At 39.2% G+C, this 17,889-nt stretch overlaps 2 protein-coding genes across 4 annotated transcripts in view; one reads left to right on the forward strand and one right to left on the reverse strand.

The window, feature by feature from the left end:
* The window catches only part of dgkab (diacylglycerol kinase, alpha b), a 93,274-nt gene that overhangs the window by 53,580 nt on the left and 21,805 nt on the right, over positions 1 to 17,889 (forward strand). Inside the window, exons 1-4 of one of the 3 annotated variants that reach the window (XM_017692735.2) lie at positions 10,534 to 10,615; positions 12,495 to 12,658; positions 14,941 to 15,017; positions 17,101 to 17,245. In XM_017692735.2, the coding sequence (XP_017548224.1) occupies positions 12,583 to 12,658; positions 14,941 to 15,017; positions 17,101 to 17,245 (298 nt within the window). In that variant the 5' untranslated portion in view covers positions 10,534 to 10,615; positions 12,495 to 12,582. Of the gene's footprint in view, positions 1 to 2,471; positions 10,616 to 10,639; positions 10,682 to 12,494; positions 12,659 to 14,940; positions 15,018 to 17,100; positions 17,246 to 17,889 lie in introns of those variants that run through there. The other 2 variants (XM_017692736.2, XM_017692733.2) reach the window with 2 other exon arrangements.
* si:ch73-190f16.2 (SOSS complex subunit B1-A) lies at positions 345 to 7,728 on the reverse strand. The gene is made up of 6 exons (XM_017692734.2): positions 7,125 to 7,728; positions 6,282 to 6,420; positions 4,780 to 4,851; positions 2,211 to 2,286; positions 2,066 to 2,123; positions 345 to 933 (listed from the first exon to the last, which is right to left on the reverse strand). The coding sequence occupies exons 1-6, from the start codon at positions 7,201 to 7,203 to the stop codon at positions 776 to 778; spliced, it is 582 nt and encodes a 193-aa protein (XP_017548223.1). The 5' UTR covers positions 7,204 to 7,728; the 3' UTR covers positions 345 to 775.

Genomic DNA, 17,889 nt, shown 5'->3' on the forward strand with positions numbered 1-17,889 from the left:
ATCCATTTAAATAACTTGGCGTTAGCTGGCAAATTAAAGCAGCTGGTTTCAGAAACGTATAGCTTTGAGAAACTTGTTTATGTGTTGCTGTGGCTCAGGGGGCTCCTTTTAGCCTCCCAGTAAAGTCACAACTTCAAGAACCTTATTGCAACTGTTGTAGAGTTTCAAGAGAATTGAAGAATCCTTTACATTATTTAACTTAAGTGCAATTTAGCTTCACATAAATTTAAAGCAACTACAGCTGCATGAAACTTTCACTCTGTAAAGCCAGCCTCAGTGTCAGAGACATCCAGTTTGTTATATTTATAAATGTGTCACAGGAGAAATAAAACTAGAGGGCATAATTTACATTCTGCACATTTACTTTACCAATAATATTCTTTACCTCTTCTTCACACTTAAACACTTCAAAATTCACCTCTTTTTATCTGGTAGTCAAGGAGGGTACAATAAAATTATTTTAAACTAACCAGGAATGCACGTATTCATAAAGGAAATATAAACTAGGGTAAACTACAGTTTTAACATAGAATTTTAAGATTAAAGACAAACCACATATAGTCAACCATTTGTGTAGGATGTATATTTCCATATGTTTCTTTTGCTCTTTAGGACATGCTTATATCTTGTTAACGGATTTAACAGTTTTCCTCTTGCTTTACCTGCTTGTAGTGAGCTGGGTGATAAAATAAGCTGAGTATTTCAGTGGCCAGAGTCTTTAGGGAAGTCCATGATCTCCCTTTGTTGCTGGTAGATGAGAAGCTCTGTGCTCTGATCATCTTTTGGCAGAGCGCCTTGTCTCTTTTCCATTACTCACAGTGCTCCCTGCTGCGGCTCTGCTTCCATTCCCACTGCTTGCTCGCCCGCCCTGCTGCGTGTTGGTGGAGCTGGCAGTTTGGGAATTTACTCCATTTCCATTGGTGGTGTCATTACCTTTAAAGCAGAACAAAACGAACAGGACTAAGCCAGTATTTACTATCTCACAGACTGGATAAACTTTTTTTTTTTTTTTAATTCAGCAAAGTTGCAAATAAACAGGAAGAATCAAATGTACTATGGATTTGGCGTTGGGTTTAAATACTGATACATGGAGGCCCAGAAAGTTACATTTTATTGTTTATATACATTTAAAATATTAATTATTAAAGTGCACTGAAAGACTAACATGACAATATAGTCTAGTAAGCCATAGGCACACTAGACTAGAGCAGTTTACGTTGCCTTGTGAAATGGGTGTGATCAGGGCTGGCTAGAAGAAAGATCATCCATGATGGGGCTCATAGCAAGCTCATTCCCTCGGTATTCATCAACAGTATTGACACAAAATTGAACAAACTATGACAGACGATTATATACTTATAGCATTAGTGCTGCAGACTTATCTGGAAAAAAAAAATAGTGCAAATAACTGGCATAGGTGGCAAGAGTGGCGTGACTTGTGTTCAACCGCAGATAGCCAAGGAAAACACGTACATGATGGTCCTATAGTCTCACGAAGCCAGATGTGATCTCATAATGAGAAGATCTGGGGAGAACCATAAGAAATTTTGGGCTGAATGCTGGTGGAAGTGTAGACATCTTAGAATAGAAAAAGCATAGAAATTTCCACACCAATCCAATGTCTTGTGAAGGCAAAGCTCAAACTAGGGCCACTGGTGTGCTTGTCAGCATCATCCGACAAACAACTAGCCTGTCGTTAGTATATGGATGTAATTTAAGTTAGCGTGGCTGAAAATCCCCCAAACGTCTCAAATTAAGCGTGTAGATTATATGCAGTAAAAACAAACATTAACTTATACAAAAAGAAAGTTCAGTTTGTTTACAATAGCACCTCGTTGGCAAAACATTTGTGTTATTGATTGTACTCTGGACATAAAAAGATTCAAATCCAATTGATATGAAATTTTTAACTGCCTTTTTTAAATGAAATTACACAACTAACTGAATTTTAACATTGTTCCTATCAGTGTTTTTTGCTAAGCACTGCTTAACACTGTCTTTAAGAAAGTTAAAAGCAAAGTTTTCTAAAGCAGTGTTTTCAGATTCCACAGATACAATAACTTACCTGCAACACCTGAACCATTACCGCTGCTGTTCACGTTGTTTCCTTGGTCATTGAGTCCCTAATCAATAAGAACAGAGTTACTTACTACAACACATTACAGCAAGTCATCTTGAAAAGTAGACTAAAAAGAGAAAATCTAATATACCGATTTGTTCATTAGAGCCAAGTACTCTGGATTAGGCTCACTGAAGTTTGGCACCTCAGAGTACACCATGCAGAACCTAGAAAAACAGTATAATGACAACAGTATGAGTTAGCAAATTAAAGAACTGCATGGTTCATTAGAAAACAAGCACAATTAGCCCCGTCTAACTGGGTTTAATGCGATATGTGAAACACTAAGGAGAAAAATCACTGTTTTTGATGTTATTTTCTAATATGGTGCTAATATTTTTGCCATATTCAGCAAACTTTCAGCAGACTATGCTGGACAGTGCTCATGGGAGAACTACAGAACTACAGATACTTCCCTGGAAAGCCTCCACTAACAAGAATCCACTATATGAACAAGAGCGAGAGCTTTCAATCAAGGAGGAGTAAATCATTGAATTGAGGTATTCATTACATTACATTACATTACATTACAATTTAGCAGACGCTTTTATCCAAAGCGACTTACAAATAATGTACATAGAACAAACATAGTCAGGCCTTAAAGGAGGCCAAGGGGTAAAAGCAGGGTAGAGAAGGGAAGGAGGGCAAGAAGGAGATGAGGTTGGTAGTGGCTAGATTTGCAAGAGGCGATTAGAGCAAGTGCTCCCTGAAGAGCTCTGTCTTCAGGAGTTTCTTAAAAATAGCGAGGGACGCCCCTGCTCTGACAGCGGAAGGTAGCTTGTTCCACCATTGGGGAAGCAAGTATGAGAACAGTCTCGATTGCTTTGTGTGAATGTTTGGAAAAGCTAAGCGACGTTCATTGGAGGATCGCAGCGGCCGGGCGGTGCTGTAAGCCTTTAGGAGCGAGTGCAGGTAGGAAGGAGCCTGCTCTGTTAACACCTTGCAGGCAATTGTAAGAGTTTTAAATTTGATACAAGCAGCAACCGGTAACCAGTGGAGCTCAATGAGCAGTGGGGTGACATGCGCCCGTTTTGGTTGGTTAAAGACCAGACGCGCTGCAGCATTCTGAACCATCTTCAGTGGTTTTACAACACAGGCCGGGAGGCCCGTCAGTATGGCATTGCAGTAGTCGAGGCGTGAGATGACCACTGCTTGTACCAAGAGTTGGGTGGCTTGTTGTGTTAGAAACGGCCGTATCTGTCTGATGTTGTACAGCGCAAAGCGGCAGGACCGAGCCACCGAGGCAACATGGTGCGTTCCATGTATTCCAATCACTTCCATGGCCACAGTTGTATAAAACCAAGCACCTAGGCCTGCAGACTGCTACAAACATTTGTGAAAGAATGGGTCGCTCTCAGGAGCTCAGTGAATTCCAGCATGGTACCATGACAGGATGCCACGTGTGCCACAAGTCCAGTTATAAAATTTCCTCACTACTAAATAGTCAACAGTCAACTGTCAATGGTATTATAACAAAGTGGAAGCGATTGGGAACAACAGCAACTCAGCCACGAAGTGGTCGGCCACGTAAAATGACAACACGGTCAGCAGATGCTGAAGCACATAGTGCGCAGAGGTCGCCAACTTTCTGCAGAGTCAATCGCTACAGACCTCCAAACTTCATCTGGCCTTCAGAACAGCTCAAGAACAGCATAGAGAGCTTCATGGAATGAGTTTCCATGGCTGAGCAGCTGCATCCAAGCCTTACATCACCAAGCGCAATGCAAAGCGTTGAATGCACAGAGCAGTGGAGACGTGTTCTCTGGAGTGACGAATCACACTTCTCTGTCTGCCAATCTGATGGATGACTCTGGGTTTTGGCGATTGCCAGGAAAACAGTACTTGTCTGACTGCATTGTGCCAAGTGTAAAGTTTGGTGGAGGGGGGATTATGGTGTGGGCTCAACTCCTTAGTTCCAGTGAAAGGAACTCTTAATGCTTCAGCATACCAAGAGATTTTGGACAATTTCATGTACCCAACTTTGTGGGAACAGTTTGGGGATGGCCCCTTCCTGTTCCAACATGATTGGGATGAATTAGAGTGGAGACTGTGAGCCAGGCCTTCTCGTCCAACATCAGTGTCTGACCTTACAAATGTGCTTCTGGAAGAACGGTCAAACATTCCCATACACACACTCCTAAACCTTGTGGAAAGCCTTCCCAGAAGAGTTGAAGCTGTTATAGCTGCAAAGGGTGGGCTGCCAACATATTAAACCCTATAGATCAAGAATGGGATCTCCCTCGATTTCATATGCGTGTGAAGGCGGATGAGCAAATACTTTTGGAAATATAACATATATGAACATATGAAGCTCTCACTGGATATCAGTGATGAAAACTGGAAACTGTTCTCTCATTTTCTTGCTCAGGTTCTGCATTCACACAATGAAAAAGTAACTGCATTACTATTGTAAGTACTACATTGTGATGAAGGTGATTTTGTCCACTCATACAGCTGTAACAACATGCACTGCTTTTTAAATGGAAAAAAATCTTTCCTTAGGGTCATATTTGAGTGATTAACTACAGGAAATAGCGCAATTAATTATTTCAAATGCTCAACAGCCCTAATAAAATGTTTCTTCTTATGTTGTGCCACAGCAAGTTTGGCCTGAAGTTTATCAAATGTGAATCTTTAGCGTATCAAAATTCAGTACTTACTCTCCAATCTTCTGGAGCTCCCCTCCTCTTCCGGTATACAGAGTGAGACAGCCTTTGAAAACTGAAGCATACCTGAAAATGAAACATAAAAATAGACTTGCAGTGTAACAATAAAAGCTGAATTAAAATTACACATTAGTATTACTATAAGTCAATCATATCCATAGTCAGTTATAATTGCGGCGCAATGTGTTTAAAAAAGCAAAAAGGACAGATGCAGTAACTTAACTGGAGAAACTGTGGAAATATATTATTACATAATTTAAAAATGTCAGCTGCCCTTTACATTGTGTTAAAATCTCATGATGAATGGGCCAACAGATATGCTCCACAGTTACATGTTCCATTAACTTTCATTCAAATTTAAGAACACGTTTTCCTTCCTACTTCTCAACATTTCTTGACATTAAAACAAACACTAAAACAAAAGCCGGCTTGAATCTGTCTATACAAAATACAAAACAAATGTAAATGTAATTCGATTAAACTTAAAAGTGGAATTCCACCAAAGTTTTGTCATAGTTAAATGGTTAAGGCATAAACAGTCATTCAGAGTGGTTTGGAATTAAATGCTCTGTTCTTAGAATCGTTCTTAGTGGTGGTGATTGGAACCAGACGTCCACCTCTAAAAGCTCCCTCACAGAAAGTTATATGAAATGTTTTGGCCTAAAAAAATCTGTTCATGGTGGACAAGTACATGCAGGGCACTAATGAGCCAAAATATTTTAAATGGAAACATATTATTTTAGATTTACCACTATTTTACCATCATCAACATTCCATATAAAACTATATAAAATATATAAAACATATAAAAGACTGGTAGTTTTTGATAGTGAATAAAATGGCTTTATTTTGTTGTAGTGACAAGTAAGTGTCGTGAAAAGCAAGTAAAAAAAATTTAGTCTCTATAATTATATATAAAATTATATATAAAAAACCACTCTTATCAATTGAATTATGGAGAAATTTTGAAAAATTGGCTCCTCCCCTTTATTTTGGTTTTACGTACTTTGTATTTCTTTCTATTTATCTGTTTACTATTTTTTAGGCAATGTCTATTTATTTATTTATTTTTACTGTTTTTCACTTAACTACTTTGTCTTTATTTTTCCTTTTGATGTTCCTTTTTATTTACTTAAAAAATTTATTAAATTTGTTATGAATTTAAATGCATTTAATTAAATGTTCTATTTAAATGAACATGCCTTGCCTATGTCCTCCTTTATATTTCAATAATGTAAATGATAAATGTTTTGACTTCTAAGGGTTAAATTGTTCTTTGTCAGCTTTTGGGGGTGCATCTGATATTTACATTTTATTACATGCTACTAATACTTCCTTCTGAATTTCCCTATTTAACTGGTTTTACACAGGACAAAGGTTCACATGTATTTAAACATTCAGAATATACAGTATAGTTGTGAGGTGTAGACCTGTTGAGCAATCATGAATATAGCACAATTTCAGTTATGTAAAATGACTCCACCTTAAAGTCTCACCCTTTGGTAAGTCTGATGATGTCACCGGTCTGGATGAGTCCTCCTACCTCGTCCCACACCGATATGCTGATGCTGCCTGTCTTGTCAGCCACCTTGCAGGTGCGCACCTCATGCCCATCTTTGGTTTTTGTGACCCTTCCTTGAAAAACAGAATCAAGAGAGACCGCATCGGACAAAAAATGAATTTGCTTTCATCTATAATGACCAGACATGTGTTGTGTAAGCACTGCCAACTGGAAGGAGATTAATTTTCTGATATTACTTTGATTGACCTTACTCTCCTGATTGAAAACGCAGATGAAAAACTAAAGGTCACGGTGTAATCTGTTTAATAGGACTGTAAAAAATGATCTCACACTGGATGATGCAAGAGGTGACCTCATCTAGTGTAATACCTTCTTCAGTAAAGGCAATGGCTCTTTTATAGAACCATTTCATGGTTCTTTACTTGGTGAAATGGTGCTTTGGATTGATGGAGAATGTGCTGTATGTGGCTTCACAGAGAACCTGGTTCTATACAGAACCAAAAAGGATTCAGCTACTGTTGCAAGGTTAAGCTTGCAACACTAGAAGAACCCTTTTTGGTGCTGTGCAGAATCATATACAACACATTCTCCATCAGTTTGAAGAACCATTTAAGCATGAAATGATTTTATGGTTCTAAATACACTAAAGAACCTTTGGAGAACCATCTTTTTTAAGTGTGCAAAAGAGTAAAAGGTGTTAATGTAGCAAAGCAGGGTCAACTGTCTATCAATACCCTTAATTTCAGAGGAAACAGTAGAGCATTTGTACACAATGTAGTTTCTCAATCCCTCAGACAGAAGTACAGTTTGTGCACACCTGTTTCCAGCACGATGAAGATGACATTTAAGTTCTTAAGTCCTGGCTTTATGTCCTTGACAAAAGTCTCCGTCGTCATGTTTCGTTACTTTAGTGTCTGATGAATCTCCAGTAATTTAAATCTGACTATTCATTCAGGTCCAGACGCTCTTAGCTGGAGGAGAAATCTTCACAACTTGAACACAACATGGCCAGCTGTTCTTCACTGGACAATTGAGCTCGTCTTCTTTGACCACCTTGATAATAACTCGGACTTTCTTGTTTAAGCAGACGCCTGTAACTTATTCCACAGTCCGAACCGTTTGTAGTTACTTGCTCTGACTTTTAAAAACAATGCTGTCGTTTAGCAGCTAGGCTAGGTTAACTGAGCTAACTTGACGCGAATGGCAGGATTAGCTCTCTGTTAACGCACTAACCTACACTTGTCGACTTCTTATGCAGACTTCGCGCACTAATTTACCACTTTCCCAACAACATCTGACCTGTTACCACTCAAAACGGCCAGTTCATTTCACGCTTTTCTGCTCAAGACATTATGCACTAGTCTAGCTAGCCTGTTGTGCTAACCGTCTCCTGCTAAACGCTGCTTAGCTGTTGTTTTTCCGTAAACGATGACGCAAGCAAGTTGCTTTCACATGTGGACAAGGTCTTAAAGGGAAACTTCACCGATTTTTCGAAAATGCTTCATAATGGAACGGTTCAGATATACACAGTCATTCGGGGGTTGGTGTGAAATGCTCGGTTCTACAAATAATAGAATTGTTCACAGTGGTGGTGATAGGAACCAGACGTCCACCTCTAAAAGCTCCCTCACAGAAAGCTATTGCACGAAATGTTTGTGAATACGCTGTCTGATGTCTGAGACAGAGTTTCGTGCTGAAGTTCTGGCTTAAAATGACTTTTAATCCACTTGTAGAAGAGGGGCGCATGCAGGGCGTTGTGAGGCAAAATAGTTCAGGTTTTAAACTCTTTTACCATCATTAACATTCCATATAAAACTTGGAGGACACGTGTGGGTTCACTGGTGGTCTTGGATAGTGAATAAAATGGCTGTATTTGTGTTGTAGTCATGGTTCTTTGCAATAGTGGAGAGTGGAGCCAGGGAAATATAACCGAAACAATGTCTGAATAACTCTGTTTACATTATAAGCAAAAAATTAAAAAAATTAAAAATTAGTGGACAGAGCACACCACAGAAGTTTCGTGTTATAACCGAGACGTTAGGACATACATATTATTGCTCTGGATATATTATGATTGAAACGGTCTGAAACAGACACTTTGCATTTATAAATAATGTAATAAATAAGATATGTTACTTTATAATTTTCCAAATTGTGGTTATTTTATTAAAATAAACAGGCAGTAGCTTTAATATGTAGCATGTTAAAGCATTATGTGCTGGTTGTGGACGTTTATCTGATAATAATTTTATACTTATTTAATCTTTTTCATAGTCCCAACAGAAAACAGGTAAAGATCTGCTTAGGCCCACATAATGACTCTCCTGATGTAAACTATGATTCTTTGGACCTTCAAGACCAGCTCAGTAACCTGTTAGTTTGTAATACAATAAACCAAATGTAGAGAAGGTTTGTAATAAGTGGTGGTTGAAAATAAATTGGTGGCCTTCGGTGAGGTCAAAAAGAAAACTACAAATCCCAGGAAAGGACCCAAAAATGCTTGTTTGGAATATTTTCACAAATATGAGAAAATATATATTCTTTGGCTTATGATACAGAAGAGATTCCATGAAAGCTCATATAAAACCACCTTAAGAGCAGAACTGGCTGTTTCACCTGCCAAATGTTCAAACTTAATCTTTTTAATAGATCAGACCAGATTACCGAAATCAATTACATTTATGGCTTCATTTTTGATGTCCTTTATACACTGTATTTTCCTTTAGCTTAGGAAACTTTCACACAGAGCTCAAACCAACCTTACCGATTTTCTCTGTACAATGGGGGAATGCCATAACAACATAAATGAAAGTCCCCAAGTGGTATTTCAGGAAAATGTGCCTCTGAGTCTCTGAGTCAGGTCCCAAATCAAGTCCCAGATAAAATTCCTGTATCTTAGACCTGAATCAAATCCCAAAATCTGGTCCCTGAATTAAATCCCCACAAAAAGTACCCAAATCATTTTCTTGAATTAAATTCCTAAATCAAGTCCATGAATCAGGTCTCTGAGTCAGCTCCTCGAATCAAATTCAGGAATCAAATCTCTGACTAATGTGTCCAAAATAAATCCCAGAGTCAAGTCCCCAAATCAGTCCCTGAATCAAATCCACAAATCAAGTCCCTGAATAACGTCCACCTCTAAAAGCTCTCTTACAGAAGGTTATTACATGAAATGGTTAAGAAAACACTGCCTGACATCTGAGACACTGTTTAATGAGTGAGATTTTAGAAGGTTTGAAAGTCTGGGGCGTAAGAAAGTGTGGCGAACTTGTTTGTATGAGCTGTACTGGTTTGTATACTCTTTATAGTAACTGTATGCTATTAAGGTGAATTCCATATGATCGTCTGTTGTGCTTGTATAAAAGTTGTTTTTATATTGGTTTTTATTGTCTCAAATATGTTCAAAAACTGGCAATCAGTGCACAAAAACCTGCACAGATTTCTGCATCATGTTCCCTGTTTTGCTTGGTCATTTCCCAACAACCCATTACAGCAACCTACTAATCTCTGTGGTAATCCTGAGCATTGGCTGCGTTCCACAAGAAAACAGTGTGCAACGTTTCACTGTTGAACTGTGTGTTTCCACTGCATACGTCTGTCACGAATGCTGCATAAGATTCTTTTAGGCCTATGAAACCATATCAGAGCATCTAATGCACATGGAAGTCCAGGAAAGTCCAACTAAGTGCATTCAGTTAAAAAAAGGGTGGTTCTCCATGGGTTTTTCAGTCTATCTTCAGTCAATTTAGAACCATGAGTTGCACATTAAACCATTTAATGCTTTAAGAGTTCTCTGCAGGGTGAAATGGTTCTTCAGATTAACGGAGAATGTGTTGTGTATGGTTCTTTATTGAACCATTTTCAAAAAGGTTATTTGAAGAGTCATATACAACACATTCTGCATCAGTCTGAAGAACCATTTCACCTTGGAAAGAATCATTTAAGCATAAAATGGTTGTATATAGAACTCATGGATCTAAACAGAATCATTCCCTTTCCTAAAGAACCCTTAGAGAACCACCTTTTTGTGGTAGTGTGTAGAGTGTAGGCTATAGTGCTCCCACTCAGTAACTGGCCATGGCTTGTAAACAATCAAAGATATTGATTTATGTGTCAGTATTTGGTTTTGTAAGTGTGTAATTGTACAACAGAACTGATTACAGGCTTAACTGACCCATGCATGTGGTCATTTCACATGTAAACGGTTTGAAACATTGCGCTCATAGTGAACGCACCTGAATAACATTTAATCCTGAGAGAACTAATCTCCCCATTCACTTCACCGGACAGCACTTGGCCAGCACTGAGGTAAGACCATTTCTAACTGGAGTTGTTCACTATTTTTTGTAGGAGGGGACGGGAAAAGGCAATTAGGTGATTTTCATTCATCCTTGCTAGCTGCTATATTCAAAGTAAACATCTAGTTTGAAGGGGAAAATCTAAAATTCTACATAGTTAAGTGATTGAGATGTTAACAGAGTCATTCTGAGTGGTTTGGTGTGAAATGCTCTGTTCTAGAGAAACTTATCGAGTCAGAACTGTTCACAGTGCTGGTGATAGGAACCAAATGTCCACCTCTAAAAGCTCCCTCACAGAAAGTTATTACATGAAATGGAGACATTGTTTTATGATAGTTTGTCATGAGGTTTTGTCTTAGAATGTATTTTAATCCATATATTTTAAACTATTCATGGTGGAGGGATACATGCAGGTTGTTGCGAGGCAAAATAGTTCCCAAAGAAAAGATGTTTTTCAGATTTCTGACTATTTTACCAATATTCCATATAAAAGCTCAGAAGGCATGTGTGGGTTCACTGGTAAATAAAATGTCTATATTTGTCTTGTAGTCATGGCAACCCCTGATTCCTATCAGCACCATTGCCTGCACAAATAGGCATTTAGTTTCAAATGGGGTTAGGGGGCTTGTTGAGAAGTCTAATTAGACATGCATGTCAGTTAGCACCCACTGCAGCGTATGAATGTGCAGAATGGGTAGGTAAGTTTGATGTTTGTGAGAATAAAGAGCAAATCCTGATGGAGTTTGATTGCTTTAGCTTTTTTCTTTTTTAGAGTGACATTTAACATATAATCCCATGTAATACTGCATGTTAATGTATGTGTAATCCTATTGCCATAAATCAAAGCCAAAGAACAGAATGCTGCCTTTCTGTGGCTAATGCATTGCCACTACTAACATACAGTATAGTAAGTTTTTCCACATTTTTAATGGGTTACATTTCAAAATATATCACAAAAACAAATTCAGTGAATTCGAAGTTGTTAAATGTAAGTAATTTATGTATGTATTTATCTAAGTAGGTATTTATTTATTAGGCCTATGCAAATAAGACCAACAAACAGATATAAGCTCCCTTATACCAGCCTGAAGAAGGATATGAAAGCAGGTGGCATCACGATGTTCAGCTGTTCACATGTTCAAGCAGGAGCAGGCTCAGGAATTTTAAATGCTTTACTATATTAAATACTAGATCAGAGGTTTTCACAGTAGTGTCCTTTTCTTGGGTGATGAAGCTTCTGTAAATGGACATGACCTGTGAGCACATAAGTGCTGTATAGGGTTTTTTCAATGAGCCGTTGTGCAGTTTAAAGAGAAATGACAGTTTTTTTCTTTTTCAATACTTCTGCACAACTCATTGAGATGTAAACAGGGTCATTTAGAGTGGTTTGGTGTGAAATGGTTAAAATTTCTTTTCAGTGGTGGTGATAGGAACCAGGGATCCCCATGACTACGACACGAATATAGCCATTTTATTTACTATCCAATATCACCAGTGAACATACATTTGTCTTCTGAGCTTTATATGGAATGTTGATGATGGTAAAGTAGCGCAAAAGCTGAACATATAAGTATTTTTCAGGAACTACTTTGTTAGTCAACGTCCTGCATGTATCCCTCCACCACTAATGGAGTTTAAAACAATGTCTCAGGCATCAGACAGTGCATTCAAAACCATTCCATGTAATAACTTTCTGAGAGGGAGCTTTTTGTGGGGCGTTAAACTTTTCAGACGTCTGTTTTCCATCACCACCACTGTGAAGAGAAATCTGTGGAACTCACTTATAAGTTGTTTCTTGATTTGATCATTTAGCATTGCTGTCCATGGAATTACTGTATTTTACTGCAATTGTTTATGCACTTTGCAAAAGCATTTTTTTTTCTATGTAGGTCCACAGAATTTGAGTGGAGAGAAAAAATACAGTGCGTGCAGGTTTGCCTCTCTGACCACAGCCAGTGTGTGAACGACCTGTGACAAATGGCCTCCATATCTGTAGCAGATCCCAGTGGATTAAGTCCAGTCGACTTCATCCAGCTGCAGGAATATATGGAATGTAAGTTCTTATTATAATCTGAACCAAAGATCGTACAGTCAATGAGATCAATCATTCATGCTTTCAGTGGCTCATTTATTGATTGCTTGTTTAAAGGGCCCACATCCTTCAGTTATACTTGTTTTTTTCCCTCTGAGGTTCACTGATAACATTTGTTATAATTTATTTTCACTTGACCAGTCTGTGTGCCTTAGATTTAAACAGGCTGTTTTTTGTTATTGTGCTATTAAGACTGATCTACACTAGATATACACTATATTGGCAAAAGTATTCACTCACCCATCCAAATCTTTAAATTCAGGTGTTCCAATCACTTCCATGGCCACAGGTGCACAAAACCAAGCACTTAGGCCTGCAGACTGCTTCTACAGACATTAGTGAAAGAATGGGTCACTCAGGAGCTCAGTGAATTCCAGCATGGTACCGTGATTGGATGCCACTTGTGCAACAAATCCAGTTGTGAAATTTTCTCACTACCAAATATTCCACAGTCAACTGTCAGTCGTGTTATAACAGGAAGCAGTTGGGAGTGACAGCAATTCAGCCACGAAGTGGTAGGCCGCGCAAAATGACATATCAGGGTCAGCGGATGCTGAGGCGCATAGTGTGCAGAGGTCGGCAACTTTCTGCAGAGTCAATCACTACAGAACTCCAAACTTCATATGGCCTTCAGATCAGCTCAAGAACAGCATAAAGAGCTTCATGGAATGGGTTTCCATGGCCGAACAGTTGCATTCAAGCCTTACATCACCAAGCGCAATGCAAAGTGTCGAATGCAGTGGTGTAAGGCACCAACACTGGATTCTAGAGCAGTGGAGACGTGTCCTCTGGAGTGACCAATCATCTGGCAATCCGATGGACAAGTCTGGGATTGGTGGTTGCCAAAAGAATGGTGCTTATTTGACTGCATTGTGCCACGTGTAAAGTTTGGTGGAGATTATAGTGTGGGGTTGTTTTCAGGAGTTGGACTTGGCTCCTAAGTTCCAGTGAAAGGAACTCTTAATGCTTCAACAAACCAAAATATTTTCGACAATCTGATGCTCCCAACTTTGTGGGAACAGTTTGGGGACGGCCCCTTCCTGTTCCAACATGACTGCGCACCAGTGCACGATGCAAGGTCCATAAAGACACGGATGAGAGAGTTTGGTATGTAAGAACTTGACTGGCCTGCACAGAGTCCTGACCTCAACCTGACAGAACACCTTTGGGATGAATTACAGTGGAGAATGCGAGACAGGCCTTCTCGAGCAACATCAGTGTCTGACCTCACAAATGCGCTTCTGGAAGAATGGTCAAAAATGCCCATAAACACATCCCTAAACCTTGTGGAAAGTCTTCCCAGAAGAGTTGAAGCTGTTATAGCTACAAAGGGTGGGCCGACATCGTATTAAGCCCTATGGATTAAGAATGGGATGTCCCTCAATTTCATATGCGTGTGAAGGTAAATGAGCAAATACTTTTGGAAATATATTGTAACTTTGCAGTCTCAATAGACAAACACTGGCAACAGAATGGGTCATACTGATGAGCTCAGTGACTTTAAACATGGGAGGTGTAAAGCACCACGCCACTAGACACTTGTGCAGTGAAAACGCATTCTGTGGAGTGACGAATCACGCTTCTGTATCTGGCAGTCTGACTGACGAGTCTGGGTTTGGTGAATGCCATGAGACCGTTACTTGCCTGACTGCATTGTGCCAGCTGTAAGTTTGTTGGAGGAGGGATAATGATATAGGGTTGTGTTTTCAGGGGTTGGCCTAGGCCTCCAGTGAAAGGAAATCTTAATGCATCAAACACCTTTGGGATGAGCTAGAATGAAAATTGTGAGCCAGGCCCTCTCATCCAACATGTCTGACCTCACAAATGCTCTTCTGGATGAATGGGCAGAAATTCCACAGACACACTCCAAAATCTTAAAGAAAGCTTCCCAGAAGAATGTAAGCTGTTATAGCTGCAAAAGGGGGCCAACTCCATATTAATGCCTATGGATTTAGAATGGGATGTCATAAAGCTCCCATAGGTGTAATGTGTAAGTGTCCCAATACTTTTGTCCATGTAGTGTATGTTAATGAGCTCTGTTCTGTTGTGCCTCAAAAGGTACAAAAGGTGAAACACTGCTTATTCCTGCTATAGTCTGAATGTAATTAAGCTGGTTCCTGTGACATCACAGAAAGGGCGAATTCAAAACAGCCCTTTTTTCTTCAGTATCAGAGTTTGAGGACATGTGATGCCATGAAAGCATTTGTATTTTATATGTTGCCACACTCTTTTGACTTTCATAGACAGCAGTATGAAGGTGAAAGATGTGATGAAAGACTTCAATGCTGGTGGAAAGCTGGTCCATCACAGGTTTGGTGAGGTAAGACTGACAATTACATTCCGTGTTCGCTTCAGACAAATGGCTCTATAGAATATGATGAATATATAAATATATATTCCAAATGTATTCATCAAATGTATGTTTGCAATAAATGAAAGTGTCAGGAGCATCAGGCAGTGTATTCATAACCATTAATAATTAAGCAGGACATTTGAAAGACTTCAGTGCTAATCAAAATCAGAATCTGATTCAGTTTTATTGACCAAGTGTGCTGACACACACAAGGAACTTGTCTCTGGGTAACAGTGCTCATAAACAGTACAATTGCCATTATATAGTGCTTAGCAACATGACAATAGACATGATTTACAACTAACACACAATTAATTGTTTAAGTGAACCTTAATAGTCCCACAGCGGGGAAATTCCACCTCCCAGTTTACCCATCCATGCAGTGAAACATCACATACACACTAGTGAACACACACACTAGGAGGTAATGGGTAAACTTGTCCAGTTTGGTGGGCAGCCCTATCCATGGTGCCTGGGAGGGGGTTAGGTGCCTTGCTCAGGGGCACTTCAGTTAAGTTATCTTCTAAGCCGCTTCTCCTTCTGGGTCGCGGGGGGTGCTGAAGCCTATCCCAGCTGTCATTGGGCGAAAGGCAGGACAGGTCATCCTGGACAGGTCACCAGTCCATCGCAGGGCAGACAGACAGACAGACAGACAGACAGACACATGCGCTCACACATTCACACCGAGGGGCAATTTACCATGTCCCAATGGCCTGACTGCATGTCTTTGGACTGTGGGAGAAAACCGGAAAACCTGGAGGAAACCCTCGCAGACACAGGGAGAACATGCAAACTCCACACAGAGAGGACCGTGCTCACCCAGCTGGGTGCCCCTCCTTGCCCCCAATTACTATTAACAAAAACTAAAAATATTGCATGGCTAATTATTGCACAAGAGCCGAAATATTACATAATCCATCCATCCATCCATCCATTTTCTAAGCCGCTTCTCCGTCAGGGTCGCGGGGATATTACATAATATTATATGATATTACATATGTATTATTGAATAGATGAGGAGTATGTAGTGTTTGGGGTGTTTAGGCTGATGACTTGTGTGAGTATTCATTCAATAACTTAATGGCTAGTGGAAAGAAACTGTTCCTGTGCCTGGATGTTTTGGCAGCAGGTGTTCTGTAGCACCTGCCAGATGGGGGTTCAAACAGATTAAGCCATGCGTGTGAAGGGTCCTCAGTCATTTTCCCTGTCCTTTTCCTGACACGGGAAGAGTACAGGTCCTGGAGGGACTTGTCATGCTGAACCAGAAAGTCCACCATCATAATGGGTTGGGTGCAGTAATATGTAGGTGCAATAATATAAAATCATCTAAATAGTATATCTAAATGTGTCAGTTTTTGTGACATTACAAAACAGCGAAAACTGTTCTTGCATCTTGAACTTTTACAAATGGTATGTACTGAAATATTTACAATGTTGCATGAAAATGCATAAAACTTTATTATTCCAAAAAAGAGAGTGAAATTCAGTTTTGCATGATATGGGCCCTTCAGCTAAAAGGACATGAAACAACAGTGCAATGTGATATTGTCCTCATTTAAATGAAAATTAAAAATATGATGCGTACAGTAAAAGTTCTGGAGATAATCCAGGCTCAGTCCATACAGTCCTGTGTTTGGTTATTATGTGTGCAGCACTTTTCCCCTCTCTTCTCCTGCAGGGCAGGATTAGATGTTGGGGTAGATTAAAATGACATTAAAAAAATTACAATGCTCTTTCAGTTCTTGTTCACACTGGAGCTGAAACAAATGATTTAGATCTGTGTATGACATCAATTAGTCACAAAATGTTAATAGAAATTAATGTAGTGGTTGGTTAGTGTAGTGGTTAACACCTTTGCCTTCTACGCTGTAGACTGGGGTTCAATCCCCGACCAGGGCAAGCACCCTACACTATACCAATGAGGGTCCTTGGGCAAGACTCCTAACACCACCTTGGCCTACATGTGTAAAATGATAAGTCGCTCTGGATAAGAGCGTCAGCAAAATGCCGTAAATGTATGAGTCTCAAAAAACCCTTCTCTCCTCTTTAGCGTATTGATGCAGAGGGATTCTCTCTGTTTCTCAAGTCCTACCTAGAAGTGGACGATTTCCCAGCTGACCTCTCCCAGCGTTTATATCAGTATTTCCAAAGTTCTGAACAGCACGTTCCTGGTCGGAGTGCTCACCCCAAAGACGGTTAGTCATTTAGAACTGCTATGTCAGATTCAGAGACCACCCTTCATTTATTTTCCCATATTTTATATTAGACCATTTTTTTACAACTGAATTACTTCAATCTGTGGTCCCATTTCAAAATAGTAAACCAAGCTACTTAAAAAACAATGAATTATTCAGATTTTAGATATTTACAGAGACCATATTATCATTTATTTAAACACAAGGCATTAATTGAGCTAATATATCGTTATATCACTGCTGTTGGACCAAATCCTTGTATCTCCATTTTTGTTTTTTAGTTTTTGACATGATTTGAAATGCCTGTTGCCTTTTACATTGTGTGTAAATTTCATGATGAATGAGCAAAAAAGAAACGGCCCAAAATTACTTGGAGGAAAGTCTGGTTCCATTGACATTAAAAGTAAAGTATGTTTTTCATTTTCCTGTAAATTTATCATTTTGGAGATACAAGGTTTTGCTCCAGCGGCGATATAGACAATCCTCAATTATAGGGTACTTTCTTTTGGGACATGTCTGTTTCAAACCCTATCCCCTAAATTCACACATAAAGAAAATAATGCTTGTTATTTTACTTTAATTTTTTTAAATTCATTTTTTAACTGAGTTTTTATTTGACACATATAACAATACACAGAACTTCT

Source organism: Pygocentrus nattereri, chromosome 21, assembly GCF_015220715.1.
Source record: "Pygocentrus nattereri isolate fPygNat1 chromosome 21, fPygNat1.pri, whole genome shotgun sequence".
In the NCBI taxonomy this organism is placed as follows: Eukaryota; Metazoa; Chordata; class Actinopteri; order Characiformes; family Serrasalmidae; genus Pygocentrus; species Pygocentrus nattereri.

What these genes read in the sequence shown, in the direction of transcription:
- si:ch73-190f16.2 (XM_017692734.2), bottom strand. Translation starts at nt 7,203, where the DNA reads ATGACGACGGAGACTTTTGTCAAGGACATAAAGCCAGGACTTAAGAAC. An exon ending in ATCATCAGACTTACCAAAGG is followed by an intron (nt 4,852 to 6,281) that starts GTGAGACTTTAA and finishes TTTCATTTTCAG; the next exon opens with GTATGCTTCAGTTTTCAAAG. An exon ending in TGGCTCTAATGAACAAATCG is followed by an intron (nt 2,124 to 2,210) that starts GTATATTAGATT and finishes CTTATTGATTAG; the next exon opens with GGACTCAATGACCAAGGAAA.